This window comes from Oryx dammah, unplaced genomic scaffold, assembly GCF_014754425.2.
Source record: "Oryx dammah isolate SB20612 unplaced genomic scaffold, SCBI_Odam_1.1 HiC_scaffold_3, whole genome shotgun sequence".
NCBI classification, from domain to species: Eukaryota; Metazoa; Chordata; class Mammalia; order Artiodactyla; family Bovidae; genus Oryx; species Oryx dammah.
Window position 1 is genome coordinate 56399514 of NW_024070187.1, and position 22294 is coordinate 56421807.

The window sequence follows — 22294 nt, forward strand, 5'->3', positions numbered from 1 at the left end:
ATCCTAAAGGAAATCAACCTTAAATATTCCTTGAAAGGACTGATGCTGAAGCTCCAATACTTTGGCCACCTGATGTGAAGAGCCGAGTCATTGGAAAAGACCCTGATGCAAGGAAAGATCGAGGGCAGGGGGAGAAGGGGGCGACAGGATAAGAGGGTTGGATGGCATCACCGACTCAATGGACATGAGTTTGAGAAAATTGGGAGATAGTGAAGGACAAGGCAGCCCTGCATGCTTTGGTCCATGGGCTCGTAAAGAGTCGGACAAGACTAAGCACAGCCCAGCACTGTGTATGTATTTAAGAAGTCTAAAGCCGTTCTGATCCCCAGCTCTCTGTATATGGTCAGCTTTTCCTTTGTAGAAGCCTATAGGAGCTTTACTTTTACCGCACTTCTGAAATAGCACAATGGTGTGTCTTGGCGTTGGGTTTAGTTTTATTTATCACTTTGGTCACTTGGTGAGTGCTTTTATCTAAAATCTCATTCCTTCAGTTATGTAAATTTTTCTCAACAGCTTTCTGTTGTGCTGTTTAAATCTCACTACAACCATATTTTATAGATGAAACACTGATATTTGGGTAAATGATTAATTGGGCGTTAATTGATTGTTAATTCAGTATCGGGAGCTGGGCTGCAAACTCAGGCCTGGTAAATTTCAAAGCCCTTGTCTGCCTAGAGTCACTGGTCCAGGCCAGGAATCCTTTCCCCCACATCACTACCTACGTCTCTCTCGGGAAATGCTTTCTGTTCTCACTTTTAAGATGCATCTTGGCTATGAAAAGGAGGCAACTGGCAGGCCTGTTTTTAACTGTTTTTTGGTTTTTTTAGTTGCAGGAAGAGAAAGTAAATGTCTAGGGAAACCTAATGGACAATCTCCACAACAGGTAAGCTCTTCTCTTTTTTATGTTTTGGGAAGAAGGTCTATTCTTTCCACTTTCCATTAAATTTTCTATTATTTGGTCTCCCTCTGCAGTTTTTATTACCTGAAACATTAAAGCCAGTAGACAGGGCAATCCCCAAAGTCTATTTCTTTCAGATTCATTCAGGTTTGAGTAAAATGCTATTATTTTCTTTTTCCTTTTGTTGTTTGGCAACAAAGAACAAAGCTTATTTGTTCTAAAACAAGTAACATACAACATGACCCATCTAAGTCTCCACATTGAACAGTGTACCATGTGAGGCTGAAACAAGAAGGCTGAGTATTACCTTGTTTGAGCTAAGTTAGCTCAGTTATTTCACCACCCTGTGCATGCCCAAAAATGAACCCCAAAGCACAGCAAGTATTAATGTGGGACTTATAATTAATTTTAGATAGTAGATAATTCACAGCTGTGGAGTCCACAAATAAGGAGCAGTTGTGCACATAAAGCGCATGCCACACCCGGTGCCTGGGACACGCTATGGAAGGTTGCTATTTTTACTGTCATCTTTGTTATTCTATATTATTAAGTCCTGAGGCTCTTGGACACCTTTGAAAAGTGTTCAGTTCAGTTCAGTCGCTCAGTCGTGTCCGACTGTTTGCGAGCCCATGGACTGCAGCACCCCAGGCCTCCCTGTCCATCACCAACTCCCGTGATGGAGACTCATGTCCATTGAGTCGGTGATGCCATCCAACCATCTCATCCTCTGTCGTCCCCTTCTCCTCCCGCCTTCAATCTTTCCCAGCATCAGGGTCTTTTCTAGTGAGTCAGCTCTTCGCATCGGGTGGCCAAAGTATTGGAGTTTCCTCTTCAGCATCAGTCCTTCCAATGAATATTCAGGACTGGTTTCCTTTAGGATGAAAAGTTTCGGCAGGGGGACTGATAAGATTCAGGTTTGTGGCCTAGAAAGATCCCATGACTTCCATGTGGCAAATGTCTTAGAAGACACAGGGAGATGCAGTGGCAAGAGGATTTGCAATAACTCGGGTAAGAAAGCAGTGATAATGTCTTAGGACAGGGGCGGGGCAGAGCACACGGAAAGACAAAAGTGGGCCTCAGAGAGTGTGTCAGAGGTCGCCTTCCCCCCGAATGTGGTCTGGACCCCTACCAACCCCTTTATCTGCTCGCTTTCAGCCATAAGTCTTCTCCAGTCTTTTCCCAAGATTACTTGGACACTTGTTGCCTTGTAGAACACAATGCACACATACTTTATTTTATTTTAATATTCTTTCTTTCTTTCTTTGGCTGCACCGGGTCTTAGCTGCGGCACTCGGAATCTTCATTGTGTCACACAGGATCTTTCGTGGTGGTGCACAGTATCAGTAGTTACAGCACACGGGCTCCGGAGTGCACGGCCTTCCGTAGTTGCAGCAATGGGCTCTCTAGTTGGAGTGAGCAGGCTTAGTCGCTCTGTAGCATGTGGGATCTTAGTTCCCAACCAAGGAGCAAACCTGCATCCCCTGCATTGCCAGGCAGATATGTAACCACTGTACCACCGGGAACGTCCCCATAGTTAAAGTTCATGCTTTTAGCATTCCCTTAGTCATGTATTTATGTATCATTGCTAGACTGTGGGTTCTTTCCAGCTCCCTGGAACTGAATTTGGTACCTACACAAAATAGGTGCTCAGGAAATACTTGATGTGTAAATAAGTGATGAACCCTTTAACGTACAGCAGAGATCTCTGCCTCTTGTGTCCTGGTCACTAGCAGAGTGTTTTATCCTCAGATTCTCAAGGATATTCAAGGCCTTGAAACCATGCTTATTCTTTTCAAGTGCAAACTTCAAAGAAATAATGGACATGAGTGTGAGCAAACTCTGGGAGATAGTGAAGGACAGCGAAACCTGGCGTGCTGCAGTCCATGGGGTCACAAAGAGTGCCTGAACAACAACCAAAGGAACGTCAGCGTCCAAATCCTGCACATGCAGTGTCATCTACAAACATGGGAGAGCCTGTTTTCTCTTGTCCTCTGAACAGTCTAAACTTCCCACCTTGAGTGGGAAGCCTGTATTATAAAATACAGCGATTGTGTAGGGGAATGTTCTTTAAGAGTCACTGAAGTTTGGGCATCTAGAATACTGGGGATTAACCAGAACTAGTCCATTCCAAGCATCTAGCCTTGAGCTGTGTTGCTTTTATTTTTATTTTATTTTTTTTTATTTTACTTTACAATTCTGTATTGGTTTTGCCATACATTGACATGTGTTGCTTTTAAAGTCGTCATTATTTGTAGCTTTACAAGACTGTAGCATTTATAAACTGTAGAAGTTTATAAACTTCTGTCCACATTGCCTCTTCTGCAACTTCTTCATTTCCAGAACTTCATTTTTTCTAACTGCTTCAGTTTTCTTCCAGACGTCCCCCACCTTCCAGATAAGGCTACTTATCAATGTTAGTGACATACCCTGTGTTGGGGACACGCCTGATTCTCATGGGATTCCAGGGAGGATTGGGTCAGAACATCACCCATTTTTATTCTCAGTGTCTAAAAGTCACTAGGCCAGGGTTAAAAAATTTTCTCATAGACGATGGCCATGAAGGTGAGAGCAGCCCACATCTATTAAGAACCTGCTACTTGCTAGTCACACTCTGCCAGGCCCATCACATGTGTAAGCCGTGTGGTTCTCAGAGGAACCCTTCACAATTTGGTGTTACTGTTTCCCTATCTGGTGCTGCTGCTGCTGCTAAGTTGCTTCAGTCATGTCCAACTCTGTGTGATCCCATAGATGGAAGCCAACCAGGCTCCCCCGTCCCTGGGATTCTCCAGGCAAGAGTACTGGAGTGGGTTGCCATTTCCTTCTCCAATGCATGAAAGTGAAAAGTGAAAGTGAAGTCGCTCAGCCATGTCCAACTCTTAGCAACCCCATGGACTGCAGCCTACTAGGCTCCACCGCCCATGGGATTTTCCAGGCAAGAATACTGGAGTGGGGTGCCATTGCCTTCTCCGTTTCCCTATCTAGTGGCTGGCAAAGCTTAGACTCTGAGAGGTTAAGCTACTCAAGATCATCCAGCTTAGGACAGGCCAATCCAGATTCTGACTCCAGAGCCCACTCCCTTAATTATGATACACAGACTGTCTTCTATCTACTGGATCTTAAAATTCTTCATCCTCTTCTTCTAGAACCAGATATGATTTTTACACATGTTCTTTGGCCAGTCCTTCTATTGAGGTGGCTATAAAAATGAAATCAATTATGAACTAATGCAAGGGTATCTCTGATATGTTTAAGCAGATACCCTACTAAAGATTGGTGATGCTGAGCTTCCTATATAACTTGAGTCAAAGTCAAGAGGATCAGCCCAACAAACTGAGTTGAGATGAGTCATGTCGGATGATACTGTGATTATGGGTGGTCAAGAGTGTGATGGGACGGGGGCCACCGAATCCCACATGAAAAAGAGTCTCCAAAGTGTACTCGTTCATATTCTTAGAAACTAAAAGCCACCCAGAAGGTGATGGCCTTTCCCCATCTGCAGTTGAGCCTGAGTCTTTGTGGACATTATCCCTGAAGACATGTGGTTTGGTTTGGTTACCAGTGACATGGTCTAATAGTTCATCAGTGAACAAGATTCTACCCAAGTAGCAGAATTCAGGGTAAACACCTAATCCCATATCATCGATGATTGTCTGTCATGTTAAGTGAGATTGTGTATGTGACCCCTGGGTCAGGAAGATCCTCTGAGGTAGGAAATGACCTCCCACTCCAGCACTCATGCCTGGGAAATTCGTTGGACAAAGGAACCTGGTGGGGTACAGTCCATGAAGTTGCAAAGAATCAGACACAACTGAGCAACTGAGCATGCATGCACGTATATGTGATTAGCTGAGCTCTCTGTAACATCTTTCACTTCAGAGCTGTCTGTGGTCATTTGCAAGACTTCCTCAAAACATATTTCAAAAGCAACTGATAAGCGCTTGGTAATATCTGGATTCCCAGCTCTAAGAGTTATAGACACTGTCTTCAACTGTTGAATTAGAGACTACCTGAAGGATTTGGGGGTGTATTAAAAATAAACTTCCTGCCACTACATTGATAATGGGGAATAGATTAACAGCACCCACATGAATAATAGAGAATGCCCTTCATATTTCAGCAGATATAAGAGACACCTAAATTATGTATTAACCACAGTCACCCCTACGTGTTAATGATGTTGAGTATTTTCATGAGATTACTGAAAATAGTGTGAAGGCCCACGTGTTCCCTATACTTTCTCCAGTGGCAGTTTTAGAATAACATATACTAGAAGGGTTTCAGAGCTTAGAAGGGAAGACAGGAGACTTGTCTAGAAGTTGTTTTGCACTGATCTGGGAAAGGCAAGAGAAATTGACGGAGATGACGGAGGGGCTAAAGTCCCTTCCCCAACCACCACTGACCCCCACCACCGTGACTTGTTCTACATCAGCAATTAGCAACACGTACATTAGATACTACCCATCTATACAGAGTCCAGCACTCTTGTTGTATATCACTTAATGACTAGCTAGGAAGCCTTTAGTCAGGATATTATTTGTGTTAGGGAAGGTCCAGTCAAGAATGAGAACTCTTCCTTTCAAACAGAAGGACATTATAGTCAGTGGGTTATGTAGGTATTGCAAGATCTGGGAAACCAAATGAGATGCTGAGGTAAACACAGAGATGGTCGAGGCAGGAAGACATTGCCGTCCTCAGGGGAGGCCCAGAACCAGATGCTGGGTCAGAGGCTGGAGCGTGGTGAGGCACCATAGGGGGTGGGGTTCTTGCACATCCCTTGCTGTGGAGGAGAGCTGGCCACTACCAGGATGAACAGGATGCCGTCCAAAGCAGAGAGAGGAAGGGAACCAGATCCTGACTTCCCTCATCCTCTCCTCCTTCCACCAGTACCTTTCACTGGCGGGACTCACCCACATCCAGACAAGGGTTCCTCAGCATTAGGGTGCCCTGAAAAACTGAGCGGGCAAGGGAGGCAGAGACCAATCAAAGAGGAGATAGGCAGTGGCCTGGCCCAATGTTGGCATTGTTTCAACTCTCAGCTGGGTTTGTTTCAACTGTTCCTCAATTAGTAAACATTTAGGTTGTCCAAACTGATCCCTTTATTATTGGACACTTGGTTTATTTTCACTTTCTCCCGTTATAACACCCATAGAGAAGGATAGAAGAACATAAGTTAAAAACTGTTAAAAAGCAAATTCTGAAGAACAGAATTTTTAGAAACTTAACAGGATTGTAAGCTGCGCCCACTGGCAGTGGAATTGGAAGCAATGACTACTGGTATTAGTCTCTGACCACAATCATTTCTGACCAACATAAAGTTATGTTTTGGCCAACTTGGTTTGGGCCATGCCAGCTGTCACCGAAAGGGGCCAGTGGTAATGGTAACCACCTCACTTTTGCCAGAAATTCCCCAAGACACAGAGTTCTTAGAGTGTTAGGCCTCTCCCTTTAAGTAGAGCTCACCTAGACCAACCAGTAACATTGGCAAAACAAAGAATCCTGCCTGCCTTTATTTCCCTAACACCATAAAGCAGTAGTTCTCAGAGTGTGGTCCTTAGACAGCAGTGTTAGCGCCACCTAGGAGCTTCTTGGACATGCAGGCTATCGGGCCCCACATAGACCCAGGAGGGTGCCTGTGGCCCTGGTGCCCTCTGCCTCTCAATGTCCCCAGGATCCCACCCCTGTCACCTGCACACCTTGGTCTTTGTTCAGTAATGAATTGCACTCCTGACCTAAATAGGAGCCTACTCCCAGGAATTTACAGTCCAGACAATAGGGGAATAGCTTCTCAAACTTTCTCCCTATAACCTTTCTCCCTGGGGGTACAGGAAGAAGGACCTGGTCTAGAGGGCTGACCACAAGTTACCAACAGAACTTGTAATTTTCTGCATACCTTTGTTTAATTCTAATAATTGAGACACAGTTTGCCTTTTCAAACACAATATTCTGAATTTTTTTTTAAATAAAAGGTAATGGAGAAGGAAATGGCAGCCCACTCCAGTGTTCTTGCCTGGAGAATTCCAGGGACGGTGGAGCCTGGTGGGCTGCTGTCTCTGGGGTCACACAGAGTCAGACACGACTGAAGTGACTTAGCAGCAGCAGCAGCAATGGGCTTCTTCCCCCAAAACCTTCAAACTGGGCCAAATTTAGTTTATAGCTTATCTTTACCTCCTAGAATATGGTCATGTACCCTCATCCAGAAGATGTGGCCCCAAGACCAGCTCACACCATGGGCAGCCCACAGGGTCTGGGGCGAGCACAAGGATGGCCCTAGGGAAGGAACGGTGAAATGGACAGGTCCAGCTGCAGCAGATCTAACCCAGGGGAGTGAACCCCTCCACACCCTATCCTGCCTCCCCTAGTCCCTTCCCCAAAACTTTCATTCAGGCATCAGATCCCATTTGTGTGAAGAGAGGTGTCTATAGAATTCCAGGAGTCTTTTGACCCATCCATTGTCTGGCCGGGCTACAGAGTAAATCTCATGCCCAGCCAGAGCTGGAGGAAACTCTGCCATAAGGTGGTACTGTGGCTACCAGAACTTAACACAATAATTATCTGAATGTTTACGAAATCACCTACTCCATAACTTTGCCACATGGCAAAGCACCTACACTGTTTATGCCCTAATTCTCCTGTATTTAAGGCCTTTCCCATACTAAGTCCCTCCCTTGAAATTAAATAACCAATATATACTGCCATCTGGTGGCGAATAGATGAAACCACATGTATGAAATACTGTTCAGTCCCCAAGTGGCGTTAGGCACTTTGCCAACCCCGTGGACCGCAACACGCCAGGCTTCCTTGTCCTTCACTATCTCCCAGAATCTGCTCAAACTCATGTCCATTGAGTCGGTGATGCCATCCAACCATCTTTTCCTCTGTTTTCCCCTTCTCTTCCTGCCCTCAGTCTTTCCCAGCAGCAGGGTCTTTTTCCAGTGCATTTGCTCTTCGCATCAGGTGGCGAAAGTATTGGAGCTTCAGCATCAGTCCTTCCAGTCAGTATTCAGAGCTGATTTCCTTTTTAATACCCTGTGTAGATTTGTCATAGTTCTTCCAAGGAGCAAGTGTCGTTTACTTTCATGGCTGCAGTAACCGTTCTCAGTGATTTTGGAGTCCAAGAAGATAAAATCTGTAACTGTTTCCAATTTTTCCCATCTATTTGCCATGAAGTGATGGGACTGGATGCCATGATCTTTTTGAATGTTGAGTTTTAAGCCAATTTTTTGCTCTCCTCTTTCACCTTCATCAGAGGCTCTTTAGTTCCTCTTCACTCTCTGCAATTAGAGTGGTATCATCTGCATATGTGAGGTTGTTATTTCTTCCTGCAATCTTGAGTCCAGCTTGTGAGTCATTCAGCCTGGTATTTCACATGATGTACTCTGCATAGACGTTAAATAAGCAGGGTGACAATATACAGCCTTGATGGACTCCTTTCCCAGTTTGGAACCAGTTCATTGTTCCATGTCTCATTCTAATTGTTACCTCTTGTTCTGCATACAGGTTTCTCAGGAGACAGGTAAGATGGTCTGATATTCCCATCTCTTTAAGAATTTTCCACAGTTTATTGTGATCCACCCAGTGAAAGGCTTTAGCATAGTCAATGAAGCAGAAGATTTTTTTTGGAATTCCCTTGCTTTTTCTGTGATCTAGAGGATGTTCCAATTTGATCTCTGGTTCTTCTGCTTTTTCTAAATCCAACTTATACATCTGAAAGTCCTCAATTCATGTACTGCTGAAGCCTAGCTTGAAGAATTTGGAGCATAATCTTTCTGGCATGTGAAATGAGTGCAATTGTACAGTAATTTGAACATTCTTTAACATTGCCCTTCTTTGGGATTGGAATGAAAAGTGACCTTTTCTAATCCTGTGGCCACTGCTGAGTTTTCCAAATTTGCTGGCATAATGAATACAGCACTTTAATGCCATCATCTTTTAGCATTTGAAATAGCTCAGCTAGAATTCCATCACCTCCACTAGCTTTGTTTGCAGTAATGCTTCCTAAGACCCACTTGACTTCACACTCCAGGATTTCTAGCTCTAGGTGAGTAACCACACAATCATGATTATTCGGATCATTAAGACCTTTTTTGTATAGTTTTTCTGTATACTTCTACCACCTCTTCTTAATCTTTTCTGCTTCTGTTAAGTCCATACCATTTCTGTCCTTTATTGTGCCCGTCCTTGCATGAAATGACCCCTGGGTATCTCTAATTTTCTTGAACAGATCTCTAGTCTTCCCTATTCTGTTGTTTTCCTCTGTTTCTTTGCACTGTTCACTTAAGACTTTCTTAACTCTCCTTGCTATTCTATCAGAACCCAGATCAAGAGGATCCAGTTCCCTTTTGCAAAACATACTGGATCACAAGCTGCTTCTTATTGTGAAATTCTGTGGACTCAGAAAAGAACAGAACCTAGTAAGAGATATTATGGTATTATATTAATGTAATAAGAAAGTGATAATATATAAATATTATATAGTTAATGTATAATCAGGAAATGTTAATAATGAAAACAGTAACAACAGCAGCATTAATAATAGGTACACTGTGCCTGTGTGTGCTAAATCGCTTCAGTCATGTACAGCTTTGTGTGACCCCATGGACTATAGCCCGCCAGGCCCCTCCGTCCATGGGATTCTCCAGGCAAGAACACTGGCGTGGGTTGCCATGCCCTCCTCCAGGATTTCTTCTTGTCCCAGGGATTGAACCTGAGTTTCTTATGTCTCCTGAATTGGCAGGTGGCTTCTTTATGACTAGTGCCACCTGGGAACCATGCTCTAATTTATATATCCATTTACTTATCCATAAAATACTGGCTTCCAACCTCTGTACACAGTTGGTAGGAATGTAATGATGCAACCACTATGGAAACCAGTATGGAAGATCTTCAGAAAACTAAAAATAGACCACCGTATGACTCAGCAATTCCATTCCAAGGTATATATCCAAAAAAAACTAAAACACTAATACAAAAAGATCCAGGCACCCAATGTTCATAGCAACACTGTTTATAGAAGCCAAGATATGGAAGCAACCTAAATGTCCATAAACAGATGGATAATGAAGGTGTGATATATGCAATATAATGGAATATGATTCAGCCATAAAAACAAATTAAATTCTGCCATTCACAATGACATGGATGGACCTAGAGTATGACATTTAGTGAAAGAAGTCAGACAGAGAATGACAAATACTGAATGATTTTATTCATATGTAGAGTCTAAAAAATGAAACAAAAGAATACAGCAGAACAGAAACATACTCACAGATACAGAAAACAAGCTAGTGGTGTTAACAGTAGGGAGAAGGAGGAGAGGAGGGGCCAGACGGTGGCAGGTGATTAAAACTATTATGTACAAAATAGCTAAGCAATAAGGACATATTGTACAGCACAGGGAAATGAAACCAGTATTTTGTGATAACTTTAAATAATTTACAAAATATTGAATCACTATGCTGTATACCTGAAACTAATATAATATTGTAAATCAACTATCCTTCAGTTAAAATGATAATAGGGATTTTTCCGGCAGTCCAGTGATTAGGACGCTCTGCTTTTACTGCCATGGCCCACGTTCATTCCCTGGTCAGGAAACAAGATCCTTCAAGCCACATGGTGCAGCCAATAATAAACAAACAAATAAAATACTGGCTTCTTCCTTAAAGGGTTATTGTGGAGTTGAAATGAATACATGAAATTTTTTAAAACAGTACTTGATGCATATTAAACAATAGAATGTTAATTATTTATAATCATTAATAAGCACTGGCAGGGTGCCAGACATAATATAAATGCCATACATAGTTTTATCTCACTAATTTTTGAAACAATCCTGATAAACAGGAATTGTTACCTTTCCTATTTTGCTGATTAGACAGCTAAAGTTTGCAGAGGCTAAGGAATTTGCATAGAGGTCACAAAGCTAATAAGTGGTGGAAGCAGTGTTGGAACCCAAACTCAGACGCTAAATTACTCATTTAACCATGGTGCTGAATTGCTGATACGATGGATTTTCTCAAAGGCTTACAGATTCCATCCTGCCTCACACATACCCCAGCCCTGCACACACACACACGCGTGCACACTTTATACACTTCCCCAGCCCATTCCAGTGAAGAGCTCCAGCACATACTCCTTTGTCCTCCTGACCTGAGTCTTCACTCTTCCCAGGGAAGTTGCAGTTACACTCACTGACTCTATCTCAAGGCTCCAGGGCGTTGATCAGTTATATGTGTGTGAGTAAGCTCAGTCGCTTAGTATTCTCTGGCAAAGAAGCCAAGGAGACCTCTTAAAGAGTTGCAGACCTGAGGGAATGAGATGAGAATTTGGGGCCTGAATGGAGGAAATAGGAAGAGAAGCTTTGTACATTCAGTTAGGATCATGGGTTTAGGTGAGTGTGGACTTGGGACCCAAACAGCCCTGTCAGGATAGGGATGGGGTAGTTCACAAACCACTGAGCAGGGCTCCCGCCTGCAGAAGGGTCATATCGGTGCCTGCCTTGTCTGGGTGTTCAATGCTAACGGTGTGTGAGCCAAGTCAGAGAGAGGTCATGAGTTGAGGACACTTCCTTCACTGATTCACCAGCTCGATTGTTCAGTTTGGAAGAGACCTTTGATGTCAGGGACTCACTGGGGAGATAAAGAACCCGAGGGATCAAGAGGTTACACTCTTTCCCACATCTGCACAGTTGATGATGAAGCGACTGCTGGAAGGTGGATTTCTTATACCCCGCCTGGACTTTGCCTGGTTGAGTTCACAAACACCAACCCCTCCTGACAATATTAGTTTGGGGCACAAAACCCTTCCTGACAATTAGGACTGCTATGACAATTGTTTTTCCCAAAGCTTCATAAAACATAAATTCTATTTGTTATTAATATCTTTTATGGGGGGGGAGAGTTCTGTGGTCAAATAATTTGGGGGAAATGCTGAGTTAAACAGGGTGAAATCATTCATTTTCATAATTGTGAATGTGTTCATCTTTAATCTCTGCTGTTCCCATTCCCAAGCCTGTTTGAGGGAACCCTGTGGCCGGAGTGGGGGACGGACATTTGAACACACCTCTGCACAGATATCCCGTCAAGCCCAGTTCTGGGTGGTGCTGACCCGTATATGGTAGCGTGTTGACTACTAGGAGTGCATCAGATGGACTATTTGGTGCTGATAATAAAGTCTTATAGTCTTTCTCGAAAATTACTGAAGCTCAACCTTTTTAGGAGAAAAGGAAACACCAAAAAATGTTGTCCCAGAGAGTTTGCAAAGCCTGCTCAGAAAGGAGAATATGGTTCTGCTGAGAAAACAGATTGATTTAGTAGTCAAGGATTATCTTCTTGTCCTTTTTCCACCATAAATCCAATACTGTCTATGAAGCTGGGCAGGCAGTCTTTTAATTTCTTTTATAAGGCACCTCGTGATTTCTTCAAGGCCTGGTAGTTATTTTTATCCATTCCTCTTGAGTCTAAGTGGTCAGTACCCAGAAGTAAGTGACTAAATATTTTTCACCTTCACCTGCTAGCCAGGTTAAGATGAAATCCTGGGCTGTTTTCTAAACATTGGCAACTTAGTTTATCACAACAGAGTTGAAATTTAAGTGTTTGATTTTACTGTGTCTCTTCCAAGCACTTCAACTTCTATCAACTCAACCCACTTGCCAGCAGCTGTTATGAAAGCCCATTGACTGGAGCCCTCGAAGCAGGACTCCCTTAAGCCTTGGAATTACATAAACTGCAGTTCCCAAGCTGGGAGGGGGAACCACGGTCCCTCTCTTAGCTTGTGCCATGCACTTGACTTTTGATTTTGGACCAGTGGGTAGAGTTGAGATTTGATTGTGGAAAGTGGTAGACCGTCTACTGGAATAATTTCTAAAATCTCATACTCACCATTCATTCACTCACTTCTGTCACTCACCAGTCATCCCTTTATTTGAATAACAGATGTGACGTGCTCCATGCAGGTAGATGCTGCCCTAGGTTAGGCAGGCAGCTGACAAACACCAAACCCCCTCTGAGGTGGGCCAGCCCAAAGACTGGAAACATCTTTGCCTTCAGAGTTCCAGTGCCTGAGGCTGGCTATTGAGGAAAGGTCTTCAGTACATACACAGAATGACAGCTAAATCCAGAAAGTTTGATGGGCTTTTGATGAGCTCCTTTCCAAGACTTTTCCCCATGTGCTTCTTTAAAGGGAATAGCTTAATAGCAATGGTTTTCTGTAGGTATTAGGTCCTAGCCCAGGAACAAGCAGAACAGAAACCGACATCAGATTAGCGCTTTTTTTTCCTTTTAACTTTTGATGTTGACGTCATATCAGACAATGAAAAGTTGCAAGGAAAGTACAAAGGACCCTCAGTTACTCAGAGTCCCCAAATGTTTTCATTTGCTTTATTCTTCTCTCTCTCTCTGTACAAGCATATACACACATTTTTTTCCTGAATTATTTTAATAAGTTACAGATACCACCATGTCCCTCTACTGCTAAATACATCACTGTGAAATACTTCCTAAGAAAAAGGGCATGCTCTCATAGAGCCCCAGCACAATGATCAAAAGCAGGACATTAACGCTGATTTAATACTACTACCTAATCTACAGGCCTTATTCAGATTTCACCAGTTGTGGCAATAATGACCTGTTACCACAAGATCGTATGTTGCACTCATTGTCATGCCTCTTTTGTCTTCTTTAATCTGTAATAGTCCCGCAGTCTGTCTGTGTTTTTTTTTCCTAAAGTTACATTTTGGAAAGAGTACAGACCAATTGTTTTGCAAAATACCCCTTAAGTTGTGTTTGACTGATGTTGCCTCCTGCTTCAATCCAGATAATACTCTTTGACAGAAAAATCACAGAAGTGATGCCACATTCCCAGTGCGCCACCTCTGAGGCTATTGACTAGTCTCAAGGCATTACTCTTACTCGCAGTATTCCCCTTGGTTATTTGGTTTTGGTGCTGTGACCCAGGTTTCTCCACTGTAAGGATACTATTTTACCCCAAGCATGTATAGGGGAGCTCTTGGGGTTGGCCAAACGAGTTCATTGGTATGATGTTATGAAAAACCTAAACAAACTTCTTGGCCAGTGCCAATACTTTGAGATTAAATATCCCATTCTCTTCAGGTTTTTACCCACTGGTCTAAACATCTGTTGATGATTCTTGCTTGAGTCAGTTATTACGGTGATGGTTGTCTAATGGTGATTTCTATAGTTCTGTTTGTTAGCAGGCTTAGTCGGAGCTCCCCCTTTTTTAGATTTATATCCTGAGGATTCACAGATCCTTGTTTTACTCAGTGTATTATGCTCCTTTATGTCTGGGCTTACTGTGATGCTCCCATTGTTCCAGATTGGGCCAGTAGGACGCCTACAAGCTGGTCCTGTCAGTTTGACCTGTGCGTGTCATTCTTTAAGATCATCACTATTCAAAGGCAGCCCTTTCCAGCTGAGTTGAGCCTTTTTCTGTATTCCTTGACTTCCTGATGAATGCTCAGTTAATTTCTCTGCCTGGTTGCACAACTTCTGTATCCCTGACCCTCTCACCCCTGGCCTCCTCATTTCTCCCCACCTCCACACCAACCCCCTTGTGAAACTGGATTTTCCAGCAAGAATACTTGACTAGTAACTGATGGGGTCTTAACATGACCATCTTCAAATACAGGACTGTTTAATTTCAACCCTAAACACAGGACAAGAGTCAACCTCCAACACAAGACTCCAGGAGGGGCAGGCGCCGAAGTGGGTGGACTCACCACCCTAATTCATCCTAATGGTGTTTGCTTTTCTCCTATGGAAACCAGATGACGGTTGCTTTGCCCTTTGCTTCTCTGTTGCTCTTTTATACTCTAAAGACAAAGCAAATTCTGATTCGGCTCCATAATAAAGGGCACTGGACAACTGAGTTCTGACCTCTGACCCAGCTGTTGTCACAGTGACGGGGAAGGGGAAGAAGACAAACTGCCCGTTTTGAACTTAGTCTTACTTCAAAAGAGCATATTTTTTTTTCCCGTTTCCATGGGAGATGGACATGGAATATTTTCTTTTTGCACCTGGAAATGGGAGACCTCACTAAAAGCAAGATATAGGTGTGGGAGTGACACATGAAGAGAGAAAGAAATCAGATTTGATGTTATTCTTCCATCATATATGGAAGAATCATTGTGGACACAGGCAGGCAGGGGTTGGGTGTAAATGCATCAGTCCCCACCCTTTTCGTCAGCAGTCACTCAGCCTTGGACCTTAGAGCCTGTCTCACTGAGAGGAGGAGTGTCACTGGGGAAGGAAACAGAGGATGGCGGTGTGTGAACGAGGGCAGGACCTCTAACCAGGAAGAGGCACCAGGCTGGGGAGAGGTGCAGAGCATGGCCCTCGGGTACAGGACTAGGTCTCGGGGTGCACCCGAGTGCACCCTAGATGGAGGCAGTGAAAGGGGAGGGGGCTGGGGAGGATCATCAAAACACCTTTTATAATTACATGGCTTTGAAGAAAAATATAGATCCTGTGGTTTTCCAGGGAGATGGGCAGGGATTGACGGGTAATGTGAAAGGCACAGGTGACTTGTCAGTTCCCCAAGAAACAGAAGTTAAATCTCAGCAGTCAGCTCAGTTCCCAGCATGGCTGAGAGTATGGCCAAAGCCACAGGGGCAGAGGGTGGAGTCAGGTCAACCTTGGTCAGCCTGGGAGACACTGGGAAAGTAAGGTGTTGCTCAAGACCAGCCTCTTTAGTTCTTTCTTCTGTTCAGAAGGAAACCTTCCCCACCTACAACACTTGAACCCATGATCCTAAAGTTGACCTACCTGACATTCTTCAATGAGTCATACCCCGCAGTTGCTTCAGTTACATTGTTATGACCACTGTCTGCCCTTCCTCAAACACTTCAAAACCCATTGTTGTTGTTTTTTTCTTTAGACTTTTTCTTGCCTCTTATCCTCTTGACTTTTTAAAAAACAGATTCCAAGATAAACAAAGATACTGCCAGTGTGGAAAGGGGCCAGATTTTAGAGTCGGTTGTGGAGATAGAGGGAGGGGAGGGTCTGATGGCAGGGAGGAGGGGCACATGGGGCTCTTGAACAGATTTATCAAGCTGGCATACGAATTATTCACAGAAAATGGACATAAGTGGGGAGCGGAGGCTGGAAACAAAACCCTGGGCTTGGAAAATGGAGTGATTCCATTGAGAGTGCTTTGCAAAAGGAAAAGGTTGTACACATACTGCTGGCTAAGCCCGCTGTGATTTCTGTCTTGTAGAACTTTTGTTGCACTTGAGGTATGTGTCTTTCAGTTGGTGCCACAGTTAGAAATACACCATTTGGTCCTTATTCTGCAAACAGATATAACTTGGTACTGTCAGTGCTCTTGTTTGTATGCATATGTCATGGCAACTAGAGTACTTCTTCCTTAGGTGAAAAGTTTCTTTAAAAAAAAAAAAGCATGCTGTATCCAGACAGAGCTGAGTAATAAGTATATGCTTATTATGAATGTTAACTCATATAATCCCCAACAATGCTATGTGGTAGATACATCATTATCCCCATTTATAGATGAAATAGCTGAGGCCCAGAGTTACAGGGCAGAGCTGGGGCCAGAACCAGATCATTCAGACAATCTCCTCATCTCAAATCTGTAATTACACATGCAAAGACTTTTGTTGTTGTTGTTGTTCATATGAGGTAACAGTCACAAGTTTCAGAGATTAGGATGTGGATACTGGATATCTTTGGGGAGGGAGGTGGTGTAAAACTACCTCCCTCTAGATTTATCAACCAGCTAATCTATACATCTTAAATGGTACTGGTCATTTTCTCTGTGGTTAAAGGCTTATGAAGTAGAATCCTTGGACATCCATTCATGATTGAAAGAAGGAAGGAGAGAGAACAGAGAAGTCAGTGACGCAGCCAACAATGAGTGATCCCTGAGACTTCCCTGAAGTCTGGTGGTTAAGACACCAGGCAGGCTTCCACTGCAGGGGGCACAGGTTCGATCCCTGGTCAAGGAGCTAAGATCCTGCATGCTGAGTGGCAAGGTCAAAACATAGAGGGGAAAAAAAAAACACAAAATAAAAACAATAAGCGATCCCTCTCTCTCTCTAGCACACGCATTATGGAGGCAAAGGAACGGGGGCTTTCAATTCTGTCACTGGCTTGGCTTCTTCAAGTTGGTAACTATTGGACATGGAGGATGGCTTAAAGATTCGTCCAGGCTAATTTCTAGGATTTCCAGAGAAAAGACCAGAACAGCATGGTTGGTTTTTACATGAAGAGAAGGTTTCATTCAAAGGGCACTCTTGAAAAATGTAACGGGAACGGGCAGGGGACAGAAGGCAGGTGGGAAATGAGATCAGCGCAAAGGCAAATCCATCCGCCACCAGGAAGCCCGAAGGGGCGCGTCTCTGAGCTGCCAGAGAGCAGAGTCCATGCCTTGTGATGGGAAAGGCAAAACAGGAGTTTAGTCCACATAAAGCTTGTGATGATGACTCAACTGTAACCTCCACAGTCTGTAACATGGAACATGGATCTGTAACCGGGGTCAACTGCCCTATCCTGACGGCCTCTAGCGCTGTGCTAAGTCACTTCAGTAGTGTTCTACTCTTTGCAGCCCCATGGACCGTAGCCCACCAGGCTCCTCTGTCCATGGGCTTCTCCAGGCAAGAGTACTGGAGTGGGTTGCCATGCCCTCCTCCAGGGGATTTTCCTGACCCAGGGGATCAAACCCACATCTCCTGCATTGGTAGGCTGGTTCTTTACCACTAGTGCCACCTGGGAAGCCCAGTACGTGCTCTAGTACTGAAACCCCTGGGCAAGGAAGCCTCTCTCCTCTCTTGTACCACCTACTGCTGCACCAGGGCTTCACACCCTGGTTAAGTCCAAGTCCCATGGAGAAGGCAATGGAAGAAAACACACAGGTCCTTTTCAATCCCACCTTTCTCTCTCTGGCACTGGTTAACCTGTTTTCCCTCATTTACAAAATGGGGATGACACATAACTCCCAGAGTCAGGGAAAGGTCTGGCACAGAGACACATGGCGATAAATGTTTGCGAATACTGAATCGGTGATTTTAGATACGTGAAGGTATTCCAGGTAACCAGTGTCCTCCCTATTCACATGTTATCCTTTTCCAAAAAAACTATAACTCTACTGACTTTAAGTATCCAGGAAAGAAAAAGCAAACGATTCCTAGTGAAATCTCATTCAGCTGCCCAGGCCCAGTCCAGACTGGAAGCGCCTGCAGTAGCCGCTTCCACTCTGCGCAGGTGAGGCCCCTCAGCCAGAGAGGAGCGGAAGTCTCTGGCCAGGATGGGGCTGGAGAGCACAGCCCGCGTGGTGGAGGTGCCTGCCTGCCTGCAGATGTGCTCAGTCGTGTCGACTCTGCGACACTATAGCCTGCCAGGCTCCTCTGTCTAAGGGATTCTCCAGGACAGAATACTAGAGTGGGTTGCCGTTTCATCCAAAAGCAGATCTTCCCGACCCAGGGTTGGGACTGCCGTCTCCTGCATTGACAGATGGATTCTTTACCACTGAGCCACCTGGGAAGACTCTGTGAAGGTTCAGCTTCCCTTATATCATAAACAGCTCTCAGCCCTGAGAGTATTACCTGGTTCCCCGGGCTCACAGTTTCAGAGTGTCTTTGATTATTGCCTTTCCTTGGTGTGCTTTGACTACTTGGCTACCTTACAGTTTGTCCATTCCTCCTGAGGAAAAAGGAAAGAAGAATAGCTTGATTCATCTTAAAATACAAAAGGAAAATCCCAAAGTGGTGAATGAAATAAACATTGAAGATTTTTGTCTTACTAAAGCAGCTTATTGTAGGTGTTGGCATCTAAGACATTTTTTGCCTGTGATGGTCACATATAAACACAGTGAATTGACAGGCTATGATATGTGTTCTCTAATGCTGAAGAAGAAGGAGCTATAATAGTAATGAATTAGGATGGAATACAATTGTGTGACAAAACCTTATGACAGTATCTTCTCATTCTTTGTTTATAGATCTTTCAAATGGTTGTCTTAATTATTGCTAGTAGTTGAATGATTATTTCTGTCAATTTATTTTCTTGTTACACTGCTGGTTATATTTGATACTTTATATATTCAGTCATTTATATAGAATTAAATTGTACAGCTCCTTCATTCTGACTGCAAAGAAACCAATGTCTTCCTACAATGAAACCAACAATCTTTATTTAAAAAAATACAATGTCATTCACTCTTCTCTCTTTTTTCCCCAGATGATAACAAAAAGTAATCCAGATGGGGTGCAGGTGCTGTAAAATGATACAAAGGTAAAGTTGAAAAAATGGGAAATTTGTGATTACCACGAAGGCACTTTTAAACATCCTGCATGGATTCATTGCCATTTTCCAGCTTGGGGCATGTCTAGCTTTGCCAGGAAGTTAACAGTTTGGAACCACATTAATATTATTTAAAAGAACACAGGGGCTGGATTTTTAAAAATTTTTTGTGCAGTTCTCTGAGCATATTGGGAACACTGTCATTCTCTGAGGCTGAATTTGGTTTGGGTTGAATTTACATTTCTCCAGAGAGTTTCAGTGCAAAGAAAAGCTTGGGTTTTAGAAGATGCCTGAAATGGTATCCCTGAAAATAAATCACCCCAGTCATGTATGTGCTTTTAATTTTGTCCAGATTCTATTTCATAAAAATTTGGGCAACATGAATATAATTCTATATAAAATAAAGGGGGAAAATTAGCTGATCATTTTGCTTCTGTAACAAAACTATCTTTATTATGTTAGTTCTATTCCATATCTGTATCTATGTGTGTATACATAAATAGATATAAGTATATATATACATACCTACATACATATATCATTTTTTCCACTATAGTTATAATTTAATGTTGGGTACCATTCAAAAGTATTTATTGTGAATAACTTTGATGCTAGTCCAAAGTTCACAGTTGTTATGCCTGAAATGGCATCACTAAAAATAAATCACCCCAGTAATGTTAGTGACTACATAATATTCCATTGAGGTGTTGTGCTCAGTTCTTAACCACTTATTTCCTATTGTTGAACATTTGTTTTATTTATTTTTGTTTGTCTTTAAATTTCATGACCCACTTTGTTCTTTACCTTCTTCCTGCCCTTTTTTTAAACTCCTTCTTAAGATCTGTTTCCAGTTGGTAGACCACTTTTATACCAACTGTATCTATTTAATTGTTGCTGTTTAGTCACTAAGTCCTGTCAGACTCTTTGCAACCCCAGGGACTGCAGGACGCCAGGCTTCCCTGTCCTTCACTATCTTCCAGAGTCTGCTCAGATTCATGTCCAATATCTATTTAATTAGGTACACATATAGGCTTAAAAGAATAATCATGGAAATTAAGTTAACAGGAACCATAGCCCAGCAGCAGAGCCTGTACTAGAAATATTAATAATGAAAGTTATTAATAAAGTTAATACTTGACTGATCTTCCTTCTTCTCATCCTAGCTATCTCTTCGATCCAGTTCACGTGCCCTCCCCTGGTTACGTTAACGAAGTAAACAGCTGCAAGTTAGATGAAGAGGACACTCTTAAATTGAAAGACAAACAGAGCAGCGAAATCCTGGTGCACAAGGGTGACTCTCCTAGTGAGGGCTCCAAGAGGACGGCAAGCGGGAGTGGAAGAGCCTCTCCACAGGAGCCCTGCGGGCCGCCGCGAGGACCACTCCTCTTGGGGGATACGGTGGGGGGACCCTGTGCCGAGAAGACTAAAGAGGCCATCAATGGCGTCGGCCCCGCTGCTGTCCTGCAGCTCAGTGGTGCGCCGGGGCTCCCCCAGGAGGCCAGAGACTCCTGGGCCAGTGCTGCAAACAGAGGTCACCCGACCCAGCTCTGCCTTGAAGGAGGGAGGGCCGGGGAGCTGGACTGCATGCGGCCGGCCTCGGGAGAGGCGCAGGTCATCGGCAATGGGGTCTCCGGCGCGCCATCCACAGCCGGGCTTGCCGCCTGGGAAGTCCCAGCCCATGTCCTCTGGACACCCACCCCGGACTACCCTCCGCTTTGCGGCTCAGCTGAAGACAACGCTGATCACGTTGATCACCAAGAGAAGGACCATCTTTTCAAGATCCACTCTGAGAAGGAGCCCCAGGAGGGTGCTCACCCCCCGGCAGGGGAGTGTGGTTTGAATATGCCCTTCTCTGCGAAGAGAAGCTGGGATTCATTAAACGAGGCCGTGACAACTGAAATCCCAAGTGTCTACTTTGACAAAGACGATCCTGCTCAGGACGTGCCTGTGGTCGATTCGAGAAACGGGTGGGAGGAGGCCCCTGGTTCCCCCGGAGACGGGAGCTGGGAGACGGCGGATGAGGATGCGGAGGTGGCCGAAGCCCTCGCGGCCTTAGAAGCAGCTACTGCGGGGGAAGATGTGGATGAGGCCGAGTAGGGGAGGGGATTCTCCAGGCAAATAAGCTAGTGGCGATCTGGTCACACGGTCTGGGTTTGCTCCTAAAACCCAGAGCTGATAAATGCAGCATATACGGCTGCAGCCTTACAGGGGGTTGACCCCCAGCGCCAGTTCTGATGGATGTGAGCATCAGTGCCATGCTGCTTGTTCACCATGAAGAGTACCACCGTCTAGATGGGCTAAAACTCAAGAGACTATAAGTCAGAGTGGACCAGTGCTGGCGTCCACAGAACATGCAGACCTTAAACACCCTGCTGGCCAACCCGCACAACTCCTGCAGAACGTGTGGTGCAGGCGTTCGTGAGAACGCCCTGGAATCCCAGCGCAGAATCCCAGGGAAAGAGATTCACAGGACATTCTGTTTGAGTGTAAAAATTCCTTACCTTGCTTTTGAGAGCCAAACATCATACCCAGTCAGGGAAAGGTAACTACCCCCCACTTAAAAGTGCCTAATGTACCCCCCAGAGCATGGCTTACCTTCAGGGACAATCACCCAGGGAACCCATCACTAACCACTTGGACAGAGTGGAGCTTGGCAGCTTTCAGGGTAGAGCAGGAGCTGCCTGTAAACAAATGGTTAGTCATTAGCTGTGATATCAGGCCACCTTGACCTTAACTTTTTTACATTATTACTTTTTCATCTCCTTTGGGATTGGGGAGTTTGGTCAAAAGACTTCTTTGTTTAAAATTCAGGTTTTTAAGTTTGTGAGATTTGGAACAGCAAAGAGAGAGATGGAGTGTTTTGTGCCATGTAATGTCTGATTGTGATTAAACAATAACAACATATGTGTCTGAGTGTCTTAACTCAATAGTGCTTCTAATTTTCCCAGACTGTTAGTGACCCTTGATGTTTCTCTCAATTTAAAGAGATAGACTATTAAATTACAGCTGAAGAGGAGACTAAATTGATTTGCCAAGAATGACTTTGACTCTGTCCCTGTAGGTCAAACTCGATGCCATGACTACCTGTTCAGCTCTTACTTTAAGGATGAATAGCCCTTCCTGG

At 44.0% G+C, this 22294-nt stretch overlaps 1 protein-coding gene across 2 annotated transcripts; it reads left to right on the forward strand.

Moving 5' to 3' along the window:
• Positions 1-460: 460 nt before the first annotated feature.
• CUNH4orf19 (chromosome unknown C4orf19 homolog) lies at positions 461-22076 on the forward strand. Of its 2 annotated transcripts, XM_040237999.1 has the most exons (3): positions 461-883; positions 19108-19161; positions 20334-22076. In XM_040237999.1, the coding sequence occupies exons 2-3, from the start codon at positions 19130-19132 to the stop codon at positions 21265-21267; spliced, it is 966 nt and encodes a 321-aa protein (XP_040093933.1). In that variant the 5' UTR covers positions 461-883; positions 19108-19129; the 3' UTR covers positions 21268-22076. The 2 variants fall into 2 exon arrangements, with proteins under 2 accessions (XP_040093933.1, XP_040093932.1); XM_040237998.1 differs by lacking the exon at positions 461-883 and having other exon boundaries at positions 18387-19161.
• The last annotated feature ends 218 nt before the right edge of the window (positions 22077-22294 follow it).